The 19,381-nt window shown below is 42.5% G+C and overlaps 1 protein-coding gene across 1 annotated transcript in view; it reads right to left on the bottom strand.

The window, feature by feature from the left end:
* Nucleotides 1-19,381, bottom strand: part of Csmd1 (CUB and Sushi multiple domains 1) — a 1,205,306-nt gene that overhangs the window by 27,348 nt on the left and 1,158,577 nt on the right. Inside the window, exons 52-56 of the mRNA XM_027388213.2 lie at nucleotides 12,233-12,406; nucleotides 6,539-6,712; nucleotides 5,030-5,203; nucleotides 2,906-3,094; nucleotides 312-485 (exon numbers count right to left, since the gene is read on the bottom strand). Coding sequence (XP_027244014.1) covers nucleotides 312-485; nucleotides 2,906-3,094; nucleotides 5,030-5,203; nucleotides 6,539-6,712; nucleotides 12,233-12,406 — 885 coding nt within the window. The remainder of the gene's footprint in view (nucleotides 1-311; nucleotides 486-2,905; nucleotides 3,095-5,029; nucleotides 5,204-6,538; nucleotides 6,713-12,232; nucleotides 12,407-19,381) is intronic.

Below are 19,381 nucleotides of genomic sequence, written 5' to 3'. Positions count from 1 at the left end.
TGATCAAAGTGGTAGAGACCTGAAATAATAGTGAGGATGATGCTGATCATGACTTATATGATGTGGCCTGTGATAAACTAAGGTGCTGATGATGAGGATGGTGGCAGGCCTTGTCATGGGGACCAGGGATGATAGTGAAGATGATGCTGATCTATGGGATAAAGACCAAAGGCTTGTGGTGAAGATGTCAGTGCTGGTGTTCCCTGTGGTGGAGACCAGAGATGAGGCTAATCATCTATACTAGTGGCATATGTTGTATCATTACAAGTATGTGTATAACTGTCCAATGTTCTAAACATAGGGTTCCTCACCTGAGCAATGGGGAAGGGATCCACTCCAGTGACTGTCTTCTTGGCAGACTCTCGTGCTATTGCCTGTGAGGATCTGGCCCCCTTTGCAGGAGTACTGAACTGTGGCTCCATATGTAAACAGTTCTCCAGTTAGGACAGCATTAGCAGGGACCCCAGGGTGCCCACATGATATAGCTGAAGATAAGATTAGAATAAGTGAAGATAATATGTTTTGAATAGTAAGGCTCCCAGACAGATCATTTCCCCCTCAACATTACCTATTAAGAGTATGTCTATGTCCTTGATAGATAAGAAATGGCTGTTTCTAAATGGTATTTACCTATCTAGTTACTGAAGAAAAGAAAGGTAGTAGTGATATATATATTTTTTTTTATTTAAGAGAGCTTATAGTTGAAATTTACATGTCAGCCTTCAAGGAGAAAAAAAACAGCTACATGACTTTATTTATCTGGCTCTAATAGTATTCTGTGTGAGAAGAATGGGGATTGGTTTTTCAAGTGAAAAGTCATATAATTCCATCAGAACTATTTCCAATGCTTTGTCAGTTAACATGATAATCATTCAGTTTGCTTGGAGACAAGATTATATTCAACTTAATTAAGTTCATCTGTCTAGGAAAACAAGTCTAATGAGTATACACTTGGTGCGTTGTGATCTAAAATGTGTAAGTAAAAATAACAAAGTCTTCAACATAGTCTAAAAATCATCTCAGCGTTTTCATTCAGATTCATACAATTCTGCCAAACTGACTTCATAATCTATTGTAAATATCCTTCAAGAAAAATAAAAGTTCTAGGATCCAGATGAATAGAGTATCAAGTACTAAAAATTCTATCTCCATTTTCCCATGACTTACCAAATACAGCTAGGGAGAGATACACTGCAATACTTCACACAAATGACTAGCTAGATGGAAGCTGCCAGGTACTTATTCAAAGGCACGGATTCAATATCCAAGACTAACTCCATTTGATCACTAGCAACACAGAAGTGATGTGGACCAGAGACTCAGAGCTGAAGCTGGAAGGCAGAAGCCTCCCCTGGGTTACATTAGCCCTCATTATCTGTCTAGCATTAGCATTCATTCAGTGCAGACCCGTGCTTCATCTAGAGTCCTAAAAGGAAGCCAATTAGATCCAAAAACACTGAAGTGTTGGGTAAATGACCGACTCTGGCTGAAATAAAGGAACAAAAGGAAAACAATCCAAGAAAGAAAGCAATGGCAGTGCAGAGACAAGGACAAACCTCACTGGAGTATGTGAAATTCTCCTTTGAGTTGCTCCTTCCCATATCCTTGTTAAGGGCAAGTGAACCAACTGAGAGGTGGGAACCAGCCAGTCACAGGACAGGGAGTTTGTTAAAGCCCAGGGTCTGCAGATGGGAGCACATTAGCATGGGTACAAAGGCTGATGGGAATCTCCCCAGGAGCAGGAGAGAACAATGTCAAAGGGAAGGAACAAAGACAACCAAGTTCCCTGGAAAATCACCCAGTGTGGAGTGGAGCTGCTGAATGGGAGAGACTCTGGCCCAGTCACAGAGGAATCAGTGGAGTCTACAAACACTGAGTACTCAACTCCTTCGAGTTCCCTTTCTCAGTGGAAAGAAGCCATGGTGTCAAAGTTAGAATTTAAGGCTGTTTTTGTGTAGGGCTGGGAGAGAAACTCCTTTGAATTGGGGGTGGTGGTGAAATTCTCCCCTACCTACCCATGCTCAAAGCCTGCAAGGTGCTGCAAGGGGTAGAAGGCACTTTGTAGCAAGGAAGCTCCTGCCACAGTGATACTTCTTTCCTATGCATTATATGAAGGTGACATTTTGATCTTAAGGACTGCTTTGCTTCCACCTGACTCAATAAACCCAGACACAGATCAAATTTAGAAGATGATCTTTTAGTGTTACAGGACTGCCTGCTTTTGTTTTGTTTGCAAGGGGAAAACCATATGGTATGGGGGCATATGTAGACAGATATATTATTATTTATCTCCATTTTCTAAATGGAGAGACAACAAATTCTTTGGGACCTTGGTGGCCATTTAGGTCTTCAGCTGTGCAGAAGAACACCTCTACCCTTCACAGAGCTGTGCTTTCTCCTGGTTCCTGTAAGGTTTGTCTGACACTGTCTGCCAGCTGGGGTCACAGTTGGCCACATTGGAAGGGCCATGGGAGCCAGATCCTTTCTCTCTGGCCACTCCTCCTCCTCCATTATGGATGCTGGATGAGCAGGTCAGAAACCTACATCAGAGCCCTTGGGCAACACTTGTAAATCTGGAACTTGGAGAGTGTGAGGCTGAGGGTGAAGACACTGAGATTTATGGCCAACAGGGTGGATGGTATAGAGTAAGCCTGTCTCATAGACTAAAGAAGACAGAGGTGGTCATGCAGAGGCAGAGGTGAGAGGTCCCTTTCTGCCATCTTGCACTCATTTAAGTTAAGTTGGTGATCGCTGGCTGACCCATGATAAGGACTGGTAGAAACAGTGATGAGAGAAGGAGAGGCTAAAACTTAAAGTGTTTACAAGAATGTGTGGAAATGCACTTCTATTGCTGGCGTTTCCTTTTGCTCTGTGGCCAAGAAGCTGGGGAAGAAGCCTCACTCACCCAGACACTTGGGTAAGGAGCGATCCCATAAGCCATTTGCCATACAGGTCAGGGCGGAAGATCCCAGCAGGTAGAATCCCTTCTTGCAGTGGTACATGATGCTCATCCCATACTCGAAAATCTCTGGAAAGTTCTGTTGCCCATGGCGAACTGCATTTTCCACAAATCCAGGATCCGAACAGTTTACCACTAGAAAATGAAGCATTTCATATAGATAAAGCTTCCCCACCCCGAGCCATGAAGAAGAATAAAGCTACATCCTCTGAAAGAAAAAGAAGGCAATGGTAGATGGTCATATTAGGCAAATGAAATGAGTCTCTGAAAGACAAGTATTTGTTTCCTCTCATTTGTAGTCCATATATTTCATATGGATACATAAAATCATATATGTATACAGGACAGGAAATATTGTGAAATTGTCCAAGGGGCAAAGGGGAGCACCAGGGGGCTAGAAAAGAAGAGATTTGGGGCATGGAGGAATATGCTCAACATGCAATATATATTATGTGCAAATGTCCTGTGTAAGCAGAATCTTGTACAGTGAATACATAATGAAATAAAAAAATAAATTCCTAAATTACAATAGGAAATAAACAAACAAATCCTATGCCAAAGTGTAAAAGAAAGTAAATTTTAAATCAATCTAGACAGTTTATGAAGGGAGAAGTTGATCTTGGAATCTCCTCATGAATTTCTGATTCCCCTGTAGGTTGTACTTATTTCTTTGTTACAGACATGTCAAGCATCAGATTGGCTACTACCATAGTTTTGAAGTTATGTAGCCAATCTACTAGTTCCTAAAATATGCTTCTTCAATATAAATTTTAAATCAATTTTCTTCATAAGGTTTTACATTCTAAAATGTAATGTAATGGCACTGATTTGATGAGGTTTACTCAAGTCCAGTGTTTGAGATCTGGGACACACTTGTCATTTAGCCACGCCCACCTATACATATTTATGTGTGCCCCTAAAGAGAATGGTGCTGTCAATACACCACGAATGCAGCTGAAAATGGCAGTTCTTCTATCAATGCCTCATGGAAATGTAGGTTAGGCCACCTCTGATGGGAACCCTCTTGCCTCAGGAGGAGAGAGGAAGGCATTCTCAGCGGTACAGGACACGCTCTGGTTATGCTGAATGGCTTCCATTAGCCCAAAGGCCCATGGGCATCTTGGGAGGAATTAGCAGCAGGCGTCCTCAGGTGCAGAATAGCAAATGGCCTGATTACCTTGCATTTCCCCACCATGCCAGTGAATGGGACAGCTGCCACTGAGCACCCTCTCCAGATATTTCTGGCTCAGAAAAGAGCTGTGCACAGAATTCTCAGCAGCTAGGGCAGAGGGTGGGTTCTGGAAGCTGAAGGCAAACCTGTCCCAGTTAATGGGTTTGATTCCTTTGCTGGGATGGGGGTAAGTCCAGGCAGAGATGGGGCTCAGCAAGACCCCTTTACTACTATGGAACAATGTTTTCCAAATTTCATGAAACTCTTGAACTTCTGAATGAAAGTTTTGATTTCCCTGAGCTAAATAAATGTTTATGGATCTGAGGGGGGATATTTTTTAAGGCCCCAAAGCACACTGATTCCATAACCAAGTTGAAACCCAAACACTAACCTAGCAGGGATTACCTAGCTGGAGGCAATGAAATAAACTTAAAATATGGCATGCAAAGCTTGGAACAAATATCTGTACCACAGGCTAATGTTTAGCATAGCAAGCCCAATTCAAGATGAAAAAAAAAAAAAAAGATGGTTCCTTGAATGGGAGAAGCACCACCTTCATGTGCCCTTAGTAGATAAGGAGCAATTATAGGATCCTGTGATTCATAGGGCACCCTGTGGCATAGCATGGGCTGGCTCAGTAGAGTCTTCAGGGCCTCTGCTAGACAGGACACTCCTTCAGTGTGACCTGTGCTGATATACAACAGTCTGGAAGCCTGTGTTCTGCACAATACTTTGTGAGCATGTACTGAGTTTAAGCTGTGGATCCCTGCATGGACACAGGCGTGTGTGTGTGTGTGTGTGTGTGTGTGTGTGTGTGTGTGTGTGTGTGTGTAAGCCTTTTACTTTGTCTGTATCTCAGGGTGAAATACTCCCCCCCCTTCTTAGACACCTTTTCTTACCTCGACAGGTAGGCAAGGGGCTGCTCCACTGGCCGTTGCTCCGACACTGGGCCCTGGAAGCACCCTGCAATAGGTAGCCTGTGTGGCAGGTGAAATTCACAAGGTCATTCAGGTTGAACTCGCTGCCATTGGTGAGCCCATGAGCAGGGTTTCCCGGATGTCCACATGTGATGGCTGTGGGAACAAGGTCTATATTACTGTCCATGCTAAACAGGGCACCACTCCCACCTGGAGTCACTGAGAAAAAAATGGGTAGACATAAAACATGCATGAATGGAAGGGTTCTCTAGAGCATGGAGGGTGATATTCTGTTGTGAAAGATCTGGAAGATGGAGCAACACACTTAGAATTTAGAGCCTTTTGTTGTGATGGTGTGAAGTCACATCTAGCAGCAGAGGACTAGTGCTGTTTACTCAGACAAGCAGAATGCCAACTGACTTGGCAACAAAGCAGCCAAACACAAGTTCAAATCTTTTGTTTAACAAGGATTTTGAGTATTTCCCACTTGGAGCACACCAGCTGCTGCCCTGAAGCTTTCATTTGCAAACACCTGTGGGGGTTGGTTTTCAATGTCAAATTATGAATTATTGTAGTATTAAGTTAACCATAGACTTAGAAAAATAACTGTATACATGCCAATGTTCTCCTCTGCATTCCCTATTGTGTGATCCCTATTGTGTGACCTTATTAAGTGTGATGAACTGCCCAGGTGGTCAGGCTCTGCACAGCAGTCACACAGAGTCAGGTGGGGTCTGTCACAGGTGCTTTCAAAGGAGCATGTAATGGCCACAAACTGCCCTTTTCCTCTTCATTCATCTTGTCAGCACCTTCTTCATTCTAAGTGAAGCTGCATTCCTGCCTCCATAGTTCCAGAGCACTATCGGAGACATCATTCACTACTACTCAGTCATGGCTATACCTGTACTTAATTCATGAGAAAGCCAAAAGCTCTCAGAGGCATGTGGCTGGACAGGATTCTTGCACCCCAAAGGGTAAGCATCTGTAAACACCCAGAGTTCACTTTTGAAGTCACGGGTTTTTAGAACAGGACCAGCATATAAATGTTCCCCTGAGTAAATGAAGAGCTGCTGAAAAACTCTTTATTCTTCATGAAGCAAATGACCTAATACTAGACAACATGTGACACTGAGGGACTGTCCACACCCTCCTCTAATCAACACTGTTTCTCATCCTGAATGTCCTATGGATGAGCATATGACATCAGTCACAAGGCGCCTTTTAGTGAATTGGTAAGAGAATTTATGGAGGACTGGAGTCTACTGGAGATAATTTAGAAAATGCTGGACAGGGAAAGCCAGGATGGCAGGCTTCTACTTTGACTTGAAACAGCAAGACAGAAAGATGACTCTCCCTGTTTACTTAGAAGGGGAATATGTTTGAACACTCCCCCCATTGACTTAGAAGCTGGAACATGTGTAAACAATGACTGAACTACACAGGAAAATGGAAAGTTGTGGTCATCAGGGCAGTTGTACAAACTCTACTCACAGACACAAACAGGAGTCTGCCCTGACCACTTGTGGTCCTGCAGGCAAATCCTCACAGAGGTGCCTACAAGCCGGAACCCAGGGTTGCACTGGTAGACCACCGTGTCCCTGTAGCTGAAGCCATCACCGCTGATATGGCCGTTCACAATGGGGTCTGGAGAGCCACAATGACCCGCTGAGGACAGATACAAAACAGTGGAAAACTCATCAGGGAATGTGTCAGCATGAACCCATGGTATTCACAATTCACTTACCTTCGTTGTCAAGTCAACAACAAAGATGAATGCATAACTAACTGGGAATTTCCCCACTGACATATATACTTTCATTCTATATTATTGTTTGAAAATGAGCAGGTCCAATCAAGTTTGTCTAACTGAGAGGGATGAGAGGAGCACACTTGAAGGTTTGGGGACTTTGTGAGATGCCCTCTTTGGCAAGCTATGCCTGTTTCTCAATGTCTTTCATAAGTGACCCCCAAAGCACCTGGAACTATATAGAACAGTCAAGCTTTAATGAATCATAAACACTGTATCACCACATGTCTGTCATGACATAAAATGTAGGCAGCAGTAGGCAGCGTAGGCAACAGACATAATGTGGGGAACAGCTGAGAGCTCACATTTTGAACCAAAATCAGGAAGCAGAGAGAGCTCACTGAGAATGCTGTGAGTCTTCAGACTTCCAAAGCATGTCTCCAGTGACACACTTCCTCCAACAAGGCCACATCTTCTAAGCCTCCCCAGACAGTGCCACCAAGGGGGGACGAAGTCATCAAATATCTAAATCTATGGTGGATGTTCTCCTTCAAACCATCACACCAGGCAGTGCCTCACCTCACACAAGTATTGGGCTGGGAAGGAAGTAAAGAATCAGGTATAGCTTCAGAGACTGACCATAAATGGACAGACAGACATGCAGGGCCCATAGGGTATGGGACTTTCTGTGCTGGGAACATTTTAGAAGGGAGATTAGCCAAAGTTACACAGAAATGAACAATAGGCCATGAGAGAGCATGTGCCCTGTGCAAATACTGCTCACTTTATATAAGTGACTTTATCTTTTTGTATTTTGATTTTGTTATCTGCAGAGATCCTGGAACCAAGTTTCCAGAGGGATAAGCAGGGAAGGGAGAGGTGAACACAAACCTCTGGAGTTTGGAGTGTGATGATTTGCAAATTTAAATTAAACAACTTTGTGCTGATTCTGTGGAAACCCTGCCCATGAGTGTATGGTACAGAATCTTACTTGTGATAAAGGGTAGAACTGGCAGCCTTGCTGGAGGGAGGAGAACTGTGGAAGGAGGTGCAGAGTGGCCCCCTCTTCTGTGACATCTCTAACTTCTTTCCTGAGACCTGCCTGCCTTAATCTCACCTGCCACTCTGCCATTTTCCATCACTGCAAATACTCATCATTCCTGTGAGTATTAGATTGCTACCATATTTAGAAAATCTATAAACCAAATATCTAACCTCAGTATTTGCCTTGTGATTATCAGTATTTTGGGCTGACAATGAAATACTGAGAGTTAAAAATATCATGCCTCTTCGGGAAGACAGAAAGACAGGCTCCATGATGTGATGTTATCTGTGTGGTGAGTGTCTTTGAGCTAAGCCAGGCTTACATGGACAGTGAACAGCAGAGCCACTTTGCAGACCCTTCTTAAGTATTAACAAGCAGCCATAAAATATCAGGTGGATCAGACCCATGAAAGGCATGAGAGCTAGTGCTGGCATTAAACAACCATGGATGTTTTAAAACCTGTCCGTGCTAAAAGAACACTATAGAATACTGATGCATTAGACTGTTTTACTTCTAAGTGCAATTTGCAAGGTGAAGCTGAACAATTTTTCCATGTCACACAAAGGCAACATAGCTTGAGAACATGAAGCCTGCTGAGGACAAAAAATTTGACAAGCTATTCTATACCCTCTAAATGTTGCCTCTGGTGGCAACATAGATTTAGGGCATAAGTCCTGTGCAACAACAAAAAAAGTTCTTTTGTCAATTCTCCAGAAGAATGCATAGACAAAAGCTGAGGATTGGTGTTAGGTGATTCCAAGTTGTTCACCTTGCATAAGACACCAAACACACTCTATAGGAATATGACAGAGTACACAACTTCATGGAGGAGAGGAACAGTTCCTTTCTTCCAATCAAATCAGTTTTTCTGTAATGCCGTGCTATCATCTCAGCAATTTTATTAAACATTTTTTACTCAGACCTCACAAAATCTACAGGTTATTTAAAGAATACATTACAATTTTATTTCTCTCAATCTATAAAAAATCCAAAATAGAATTTTGAATTATGAGACTTAGCTTTTTCAGCCCTTGCAAATGTCACCATATTACATTCACAACAAGATTTGTCTTTATAGTCATTATGGTCCGACAAATGTAAACCTACTTCAGAGAGCAATTCAGTGTACTGGAAAGTTGATGTTTTTATGCAGAATTCCTTAATAGAGGCATCTTTGACAGCAAGGATTAAAGAGGTAACCCAGTGGGAGAACTGACAGGTCATTCTGTGCTAGAAAAATCTACATGCCATAAGTGTGTTATCAAGAGATTAATGAACAGTTTTACAACAGAAGCCCTAGATTACAAACATAACACCTCCTTCTAGATGCTGTGCTCACTGTTGGGTTCAAGGGAAATTACTACAAAGAAGATAAATACAAGGAAATAATTAAGAGAACACTGTGATCATAAAACTTTCCTGATGGGTTAGAAGGCACCTGGTAGGAGAGATATGACGTCTGTGTTCTCGTTGCTTAATGCTGTAGCCCAGATAGATATTTGGCCCTGCACTTTACAGAACTGAACACAGAGTTCTCACTAACACAGAGAATCCTAGAACCCCCAGTCATGGTACAGAAATGGGGTCCTACACAATGTGTTCTTGGAGCTAGTCTGAGGCTGTACAATGACACACAAGTGCATGGCTTCACCTCAACCTCATTTGCAAGGACACACACACACACACACACACACACACACACACACACACACACATACACACAAGCCTCATTAGAGGTCCAGACTCAGAATTCAGATCAGGTACTTACAACAGGACCAAATTCCATTCTTGAGTGTGAGCTAAAAGAATTGCCTTTCATTTCCTTAAATAAGGTTTCCATGTGAAAAATTCCACAAGACATGGTCAGTGCTAAAATTACTCTTCCAAGTATTGATTCATTTCTACTCAATATTCTTTCCTAGTGGACATCACTGGACATATCTACAGTACCAAATGCAAGACCCCTGTTCTGTCATAATCATAAGGACCATGACAAAGCAAATGCTCCTCTAGGTACTCCTAGAGTACCTAGATAAATAGAAGTTTCTCCACCCACAGCCTGGGACAAGCATCCACCATAGTATTTTATACAATGCTGGAATGACATGGTCTGAGACTCAGTACAGTTTGGAGTACACAGCACAATTGAGCAGCTCTCTTCTGAAGTGAGATTCCATTATGATGCTGGACATATCTGCCGTCTTAACTTGATCTTTCAAGCAGATAGCTTGTATACTTGGTCTGAAACCTAATTTTCTGGTGTACTGTGTCTACTGTTACTAACCAATGGAGAAAGAGCCACTTTGCTAACACCAGCACCTACTTCCATCTTATTCCCAGCACATGAATTTAATTAGTTTTATTCTTCCCAGCTCAGATTTTCATGGTAGCTCTACTGTGATGGTTTGAAAGAAAATGCCACCCATACAGAGTGACACTATTAGGAGGTGTGGTCTTATTGGAAGAAGTGTGTCACCGTGGGGGGAAGGTTTTGAGATCTCCTTTGCTCAAGCTATTCTCATTGTGATACACAGTTGCTTCTGCTGCCTGAAGAAGTAAGATGGAGAACTCCCAGCTCCTTCTCCAGGAGCTGCATGTCTGCCTGCATGCCACTGTGTTCTGCCATGACAATAATGGACTAAACCTCTGGAACTGTAATCTATCCTTAATGAAATGTTTTCCTTTATAAGAGTTGCCTTGATCATAGTGTCTTGTCACAGCAATAGAAACTCTAAGATACCTACTTACCCATTCATGGCTGTCAAAGATAAGAAAAACTAACCACAAGCAGCTCATTACATGTTTCATTCATGACATTTCAAATATCTAAAGTTATTCATTATTTCTAATGTTCTTCTTTGCCAAAATAATGCTAAAATGTTTCCAGATACTCTTCAAAAATCTACATCACCAAATCCATTAGCATATGGGCTCATCTAAACACAGAGTCTATGCAGGCTTTTTACAGAACTGGAATCAAGATGGTGGGTGTCCAGGCTAATTTTATGCCAATTTGCAACAAGCTAGAATCATTTGGGAAAAGGGACTCCCAATCGATTGTCAGAAGATTTAGCTGTAGGCAAGCCTGTAGTGCATTTTCTTAGTAAGTGATTGATGTGGGAGAGCCCAGGCCACTACGGGTGGTGGTGCTACCCTTGGGCGAGTGGTCCTGGGGCATATAAGAAATCAGATTGGGTAATCCATTAGGAGCAAACCTGTGAACAGCATTCCTCTTTGCCCTCTACATCAACTCCTGCTTCCAGGTTCCTGCCCTGCCCTCCCTCAGTGATGGACCATGATGTGGGACTATTAACTGAAAATGAACCCTTTCTCCGAACTGTGTATTATCATGGTGTTATAATGAAACAATAGTAACACTAACTAAGACACTGGGTATGGAATATTGAGATGCATAAAAGGGTGGGACAGTGGAGATTCCTGATAGTGGAACTTGCCTATGAGGAAAATATAGAGGAAAAACCAGGGTGTGGGCAATGGGGCATCCATGTTTCTTGGCACTGTTTATTAACTCCAGCCCATGATAGATTTGTTCCTTAAGATGTTGTTTCTCACGCTGTCACTGACCACATTCAGAGCAACACACCTGCTGCTTTTGAGTTTTCTATAGAATACCAGGTACTCTTCTCCTGACTTTGAGTACTTCCTGTCTTTCTGTGTCCTTCTCATTGGGTGACTTCCTTCTCAAAGCCACAGAGTCGAGGGTTCTTATTTTGTTTTGCCAAGAGGCAATCTCTCTTTGACTTGAGGCCATGGTATTACATAGATTGTTTTCTGAATTTTGGAGAAAAAAATATATCTTCACTAAATGTCATAATTTATACACAGCAATCAAAGTCTTTGAGACATAACAGGGCTGGTGCACAATATAAGCTCTCAGACTCTGTGGTAGCATGCACAGGGCCTGCATGGGTCTGTATCAGATGGGGTCCTAGAGCTGAAAGGAGAAGTGGACAGATGATACCATCCCTAAGTCAGAGATATCTCCAGTTGATAACCACTCACAAATGAAAACTAAGTTTTCTCCAAAGGAGTCTCACTGGGGATACAAACCATTCTTACCTGTAGGCCACATGCCCAGCAGTAGATGGCCAAATGAACTTAATGGCATCATTGGAGGTTCTGTATCTCATAATGTTAAGTTGGGTCTTTTGTTTCCTCATATGTCCTTTGCATGTTTTTATGGGATTCTTGTGTATATTAACATGTGCCTCTCTACCTCTAAATGTGTTTCTTATGCTTTTTCTTTGGCTCTTTTTCTTGATCTCTGAAGCTGCCCCAGTCGTAACAACCAGAAGCCATTTACTTCCTGCACTGTGACTTATTTTCAGGGTTTATCTGAATTGTACCACATAGGAACTTACAAGTAGCTTACCCAGACACCGTGTTTCAGATCCACTCCAGAGACCATTGGCCAAGCACTCCCGGACATGGGAACCTACAAGTGTGTAGCCAGTATTGCAGGTGAAGATGGCAGTGGCTCCATATACAGTGAGTGTCCCTATCTTGTTGCCATTTGGGGGAAAGGACAGGCTTCCACAGGAGATGACTAGAAGAGAAAAACTGTATTAGTTCAAGTCTTGGCTTAAAGCAGAAACCATGGGTGTTTGTTTTCTTAAAGAGCACATGGCAAGGAGGTCTGGTCAGTTGTCTCAGTTGAATTTTCTTTGTCTATTGTTTCTAACACAAAACCTCAGAAGTTCTAGCATATTCCAAATCCACCAAGATCCCTACATTGGTCTGTTGCTTTTTCATTCTCACAGTTTGATAACCTTTTCTTCAAATTCCACACAATATACAACATAAGGACCCATAAGCATATCCACCAAACATACTGACTGTCTGCTTTTCTATCTGTCCTAAGAGTGGTGTGATTGTGGTGACACTCATATGTCCCTGCCAGGAACATGAGAAGTGACTTCACCAAAGGCCAACAGTCCAAATCAAGCATGGTGGGTTAAAACCCAGCATGTTTGACTTTAATCTAATACCAAGACCTCTTTTCTTCCAGTTATTTCTATGATTTGTTTCAATGGTGGGCACTGTGAAATTGCTGACTACATAGGATACATGGAACCATCTAGGTAATTAATACCAGTACACACATACTATCCTGTGTGGGCACAGGTAGGGTAGTTATTAAGCTCTAAGGGTATTCTTGCTATCCCAGATATGATGGAACATAGCTGTGGGACCCCAAATTAGTCCATTTGGGGAGGTAAATCAATGGTCATCCAGAGTAGAATATTAATCACACTCACATGTTGGCACCTCAGATGCATACATATTTGAGGACAAAACCTACTGAATCTCATGGAAGGAAGAAAATTTCCCAATCCTTTTAAGATGACGCACCAACAGAAGTGTTTAAACAAGAATGGAAGTCTTAGAAATGATACCCAAGGAGAAATGCTCAGATCTCTCAGTAAGCTGTGACCTGCATAGCACTTAAGGTCATATCAGTAAGTGGCAAAAAGACAGAGTTGCCATCCATAGTAACCTGGCAAGAGATGGGAGGAAAATATCATCATGAAGTAAATTCTTTGCTGGGTGAGCTTGGCCAATCTCCTAACACTCTCTGGTGTCTGACGGGGCTGAGGACAGTGAAAGTCAATTCTGAAGACCATTTAAGAGGTGGAGTCAACAGTGTGAATATAATGGCGGTCAGTGTCTTAGTTATTTTTCTCATTGCTGTGACACAATACTTTATAGAAGCAACATAAAGGAAAAGATTTCTTTTACTGCAGCTTCAGAGTGGGAAAGGCATCCTGGTTTAGAGCAGTAGAGACTGCTCCCATGGGTATGTCAGGAGCCTGAGGCATCTTGCTCACCTCTCCCAGACAACAAAGAAACAGAAAGAGATGAGAGCCTTCAAGGTTTGCCACTTTGCCACCCCCCTACAGTGGCTCACTTCCTCCAATAAGGCTCTACCTCCTATAGGCTACCCAGCCTCCCAAACAGCTTCACCAGAGGACTCAGTATTCAAACAAGAAGTCTGTAAGAACATCTCACATTGAAACTACAACAGCCTTGACCCTAGAAGGCCAGCACATTGATGACTTAGACCCAGGACAGGAGCTCCAATGATTGACATGTGAGTGAACCATGGGTGTTTTGACCCCATCATGGAATGAATCCACTAATGGATTAAAATTCAAAATGAACTGTTGGGAGGTGGTAGAGACTATGGAAAGTGAGGTCTGGTTGGAGAGGGGGTAATTTGAAAGACATATCTTATTCAGGACCCTCCTTGGTCTCTCTCTCTCTATGCTTTCTGGCAACCTTAGGCGAACAGCTTAGTTCTTCTCTCCTACTTAGTAAGATCTCATTACAATTGAGAAACAACAAATAAACACAACAGCCCAAGCCACAGGCCCATTGGAACCTCTGCAATTGTGACCCAATAGAAACTGTCTCTTTTCTAAATTGCTTTTCTCATCAAGGTAGGGTGACTCTTGTATATAGCCACACCCGCCATTTGGGACTCTCAGGCTAGAGGACTGCCATGAAATACCAGCAGGCCTGGGATCCTCTATGAGATCCTGTCTCAAATTATAAAAAGAAATAAAATTATTAAAAAAAACATTTTGAGGGTATTTGTCACAGTGGTAAAGAAAAATATAACACAGAATCTTGCAGATAACCAGGGGAAGCAAACTTGTATTAAGGTAGCATTGAAATACTCTCCCCCTTAGTTAAGCTTCTTTCAGTCCAAGGTGTGGCTCCCACTCACTTTCACGTGAACAGGCAGACTTGCATGCTAGATATGATCTATAGGGGTCACCCGCCAGAAATCAGGAGTGTACATCTTGCTGAGAAAGCCTTCACATTCCTCGGTAGCTGAGACCACTAGGAGAAACCTTCACAGCAGCAAGTGCGAGCCTTTCAATAATTTGCTAGCATGTACCGAACCAAATGTCAATGGATTCAAGAGGGATTTAGGTTTTTATAATTTGCTGTGAACTTTTCTCTAAGCCTTTTCCCAAACACAGTGTGAACCCTACCTTGAACTGTGATATTTAGCAATTCATGTTGAAACTTCAGTGCTTATCACAAATGTGTTCAATGACAAGGCTGGACCAGTTTCCTAGCTGAGAGCTCCACATCTCTTTAGCAGTAGGGCAGGGAGGAAACTCACATTGAATTCTAGCCTCTCAGCCTTGGTTCACACACCCTGGTGAGGGAACCATTTAAAGTCTGTCCTCTAATGAGGTTCATTAGATCACAAGGAACTAACGGAGCTACAATCGGGCTTCTGGGAAGCTGGATAATGGGAATCTGAGATGAGAGTTTCCTTTGGATGCAAGCCCTACTCATTAGTGAGCGTGGTGGAGCAACTTGGAAAAGCATAATTGGGAGAGCCCATCACAGCTAAAAATAATCGAGCCACAAAACAAGGAAAAGGCCTAGCTCCATGCTAGTCTCCAAAAATGGACTCATTTGCTTTGTCTTTATCGCTACCACTGAAAACATGTCCATACTCACATTCCACAGCACTCTCAGAAGTCATGGGGTATCTGCACAGCTCAGGTGCTAATCTGAGGGCTCCCTGAAGACACCCTGTGAACACTATGAGTGCTGTCTTTCTGCTACAGCCTTGGATGACAAGCTACTCTCTACATCCCCATAGGCACGCTTCCTTACCTCTCCACTAGAATTCACAGGGAAATCTACTTTGAAAGAGGAGCCTGATGGCATGTGTTTTCTCATCCCATGAGGCCAGCATTCCTGTCAGCAGTATGAATGCTTGTAAGCATGCTTTTCAATAATAGCTACATGATGGTGTAGCTCACAGTGACTGACACCAATGGTCAAGAGCAGTGCACTCTGCTATATGTGAGAAAAGGCAGGGCATGCTCAGAGACATGGTGATGGTTGTTGGTAACATATGAATGCGTGATGTGGACAACAGCCTGAGTCACTCTGTGAAGTCTAGGGCCCCACAGCCATGATCTGTCGTAGTGTTAAATCTGAAGGCCTCACCAGAAATGAGGATACTCATGATGGAGTTGGCTGCCTAAGTAGTAAAGAGCAGACAAGTTCAAGGTCATGATGTACAATGTCTATTCTAAAACTAGGTGGAATAATGGTGCCACTCATGCAGAAGGGTGGGATGCCTGTGCTGATTTTCATGGATTGGCCTGTGCAGTGTGTTTAGTCATCCACCCACACATCTGTCATTAGCAATGGGAACACATAGAAGCCATACTGCACCTCAGCCTGGCCAAGGTCAGCTTTCAAAGAACTCTTAATTAGAACCAGGGGCAGCCTAGAACATGGGTGATATTCTCTATATACCTTTTAAAATACCTAGTTTGGCTTTTTGTGCATACACATATTTTAAAATGTAAAGACTTCTGTCTCATGGATCTCCACAATAAAATGTTTCTTACTTTTAAATATAAGCAATGAGAAGTGTGAGAAAAACAATTCTGGCTTCTCTGTTACATGGCTATCCTGCCCACACTGTGAAGGATAAGACTATAGAGACACAACTCCCATGAGAAGATCTCCTATGCTGTAGAGTCCTGGATGCTCTGAGAACTTAGAACCACTTGGAGTAAGAATATGAGCCCCCCGTAAGCTAGAGAACTCAGCTGATCTTAGGGTGCTGTGGTTGTGCTTGGGGTGCCAAGGGTCTGTTCTCCCTCCTGGGTTAAGTGACCAGAAAACCAATAAACTTATCATCCTGGCTCCCGAGAAGACATATAATGGAAAATAGTAGGCTCCCTTCACATCTCATGGCCTGGCCATTCTGAGATAAGCCACAGGTAACTGAAACCTTATAAATTACAGTTTCATTGCCACATCAACTGTTTCCATGACAACACACTAGAAGGTGGTGTTGATTCAGTCCCACACCATATGGAAAACAACTGTTTCTTCTATAGTGAAGCAGCCACAGCCTGGCAAATTTGGCTTAGCAAAATGTGTCATTTTAAGTATTTTTAATGAAGAACTTAAATGGTGTTTGAACTTTCTGGGGGTTTTCATGCACCCATTTTAAAAAAAATTATATTATTATCAGCATTGCTCATGTATTTTGGGGGGTGTATAGAGATTGGGGAAATAAAGAGGATTTAAGTTACAATAAACTGCAACTTCTTAAGAAATGAACTAACAGATTCATTGATTTCTGTCAATTCTGGAAAATGAACAATGTTTTTTCATTCCCTTCACTTTTGGAGGGGTAAGAACTACGCAGTCTGTAGTCCTTCTCAACAGCCCATTTACTCCATTTGTTCTGAGAGTTTAGACTGGCTTTTAAGAGAGGAGATGCTTGTCAGACTTAATTCCCCAAAATTGTTATAAAGAGAAGTAATGTTAGATACTGAACTAAAGCTCTCTGTTGGCTATAGCCAGTGACACAGATGCCCATGAGAACACAAGGACTGAAAAGCGAAGGGAAACTTGAGACAAAAATTACAGGAGGGTGTTCATTTCTGTCCCTGCTTAGTGTCTGAAATGTAATCCCTGGACCTTTGAACACTGTGCTCATCATAAAATCTCAAGACCCTGGGAACCCCCAGTATCCTTTAAGAGTCCACAGATGTCCCTCTATTCATCAACTAGACTATTAATTGTCTAATATTTTTATACTGCCATTAAAACTACATACTTAAAAAAGTTCAGACTCGGCCTGGAGGACCCAGTCACACCCATACAGCCATGTAGCAAGGATACTAAAAAGGACATCCTTAGAGCTACCATTATGCTTGAAAACAAATCCCTATTGCTTATAAAAGCATGCTATTTATATTAGCATGGAAAGGACTTGTTTATGTAAATGAATATGCATTTATGTCTCCTCAGTTCTTATTAGAATTGTTAAATGTTTTAAAAGAATTAGCAGCTTCAATTTATAAAATAGAAAGGATAAACTGCAAGAAATCCTCAAGTTTTCTTTCCTGAACACAAACTCCCTGTGCGGTCTCCAGGGCTTTATTCAGACAGAGCAGTGGTCAGTTTATGCGTCAGTTCTTCTTTGGTTACCAGGATGAAATTGGCAGGGTAAGGCTCTCCTGGTGAGAAGAGCCCTTAAAGGAGCCACATGGCTCCTGTGTTCTGAAAGATGAAAGCTATTAAGCTTGAGAGGGTGAAGGACACACATTAGGACCTGAGAGTGGATCCCATTACTGAGACTATAGATTGAGACCTGGTTGGAATTATAAGGACACGTGCTCTGGCCATGAGTGTGAACAGATGGCTAGGGTTGACCAGTCAGCCTCAGGTACAGACAAGATTCCAGCAGCACCATGAAGGCAGCTCTGGGAGGCCCCAGGCAGAGGAAAGAAACAGAGCCTACCGATACATGCTAAACCTGTGAGTCCATCCATGTGGGCCCACTCAATGTTAGACAGAGACACTCTGGACCCATCCAATGGCACATAAAGGACCTGATGGCCCATCTAATGTCACACATAGAGCCTGTGGGCTCATCCAGTGTCATTCTAAGACCCTCTATGCCCATTCAATGTCACATGCAGAATCTGTGAGCCCATCCTATGTCACACGCATACATAACCTGTGGGCCCATCCAACATCAGACAAAGAACACATATGTGTCACATGAATTTACTACATCTAGGATCACAGTGGCATGAGTGTGGGAAGAATGTGGCAGGACTATGGCAGGGATCGTTAACTGTGGGCTCCAGGCCAGACATTAGTCACCTAAATGAAAGAGTTATCGGAGCCACCTGGAGCCATCACAGTCAAACTGACAGTGGCTTTGGGCAAGGTGTCTTAGGGAAGCAGGACATTTAGGAGACGGATGTCTCATGCCATCATTGTTCCTTACTTAGCTCGGGTTTCCTGGGAGGAGCTTGTATTACATGAAGAATTAGCATTTGCTTTATTGGAAGTTCAATTAAATTTAACTTGTAAAGCAGCTAACTACATATTCTTTTGTTTCTCTCCTTTTTATTCTGCTTCTATTCTTCCTAAGTTGTGTATTGCATAAATCTCACACAGGCCAGCCGCTTGTTTCAATGTTTGATAATTTCCTGTGAACAATCAGTAAAGATTGGCTATCAGAGATGTGCAAATCAGAAAGTGCTCTGAACAATGTCAGCTCTGTCTTACTTTCCTATTTATTCATATTCAATTGTTCATCATGTACCTGAGAGTATAATAACCTCCCCTTTCAAGACAACAGTCGAGGAGGACAGATATCTTCAGCATAAATACTACTCCCCAAGATCCCAATGAGAAGTTTGTCATAGCATTCCCAAAGAAGAATAGTTAGCTCTTGAAACATGGGCTTTTATTTGTCTTCAAGCTCAAATGTGAAATACTTGACTATTCTAATATTCTGAAGTTTATAAAATACTGTCATTAATCAAGAAACACAATGTCGGATATTTGATCCTGTAGCACCTGTCTGAGCTTGCCATGCTAACACACAGGCTCTACTTTAGTCAGCAGGACTCTGATGGTGTCTTCACAGGTGAGCCACTGATGCTGTGACCTGGAGTTCTGTAGCCTCTGTTTGTGGGAGGGTCCGCCATCACTCACCATGCCT

Source organism: Cricetulus griseus (assembly GCF_003668045.3).
Source record: "Cricetulus griseus strain 17A/GY chromosome 1 unlocalized genomic scaffold, alternate assembly CriGri-PICRH-1.0 chr1_1, whole genome shotgun sequence".
NCBI lineage: Eukaryota > Metazoa > Chordata > Mammalia > Rodentia > Cricetidae > Cricetulus > Cricetulus griseus.
The sequence above is the reverse complement of the archived record's forward strand: the minus strand, read 5'-3'. Positions and strand labels throughout refer to the sequence as shown.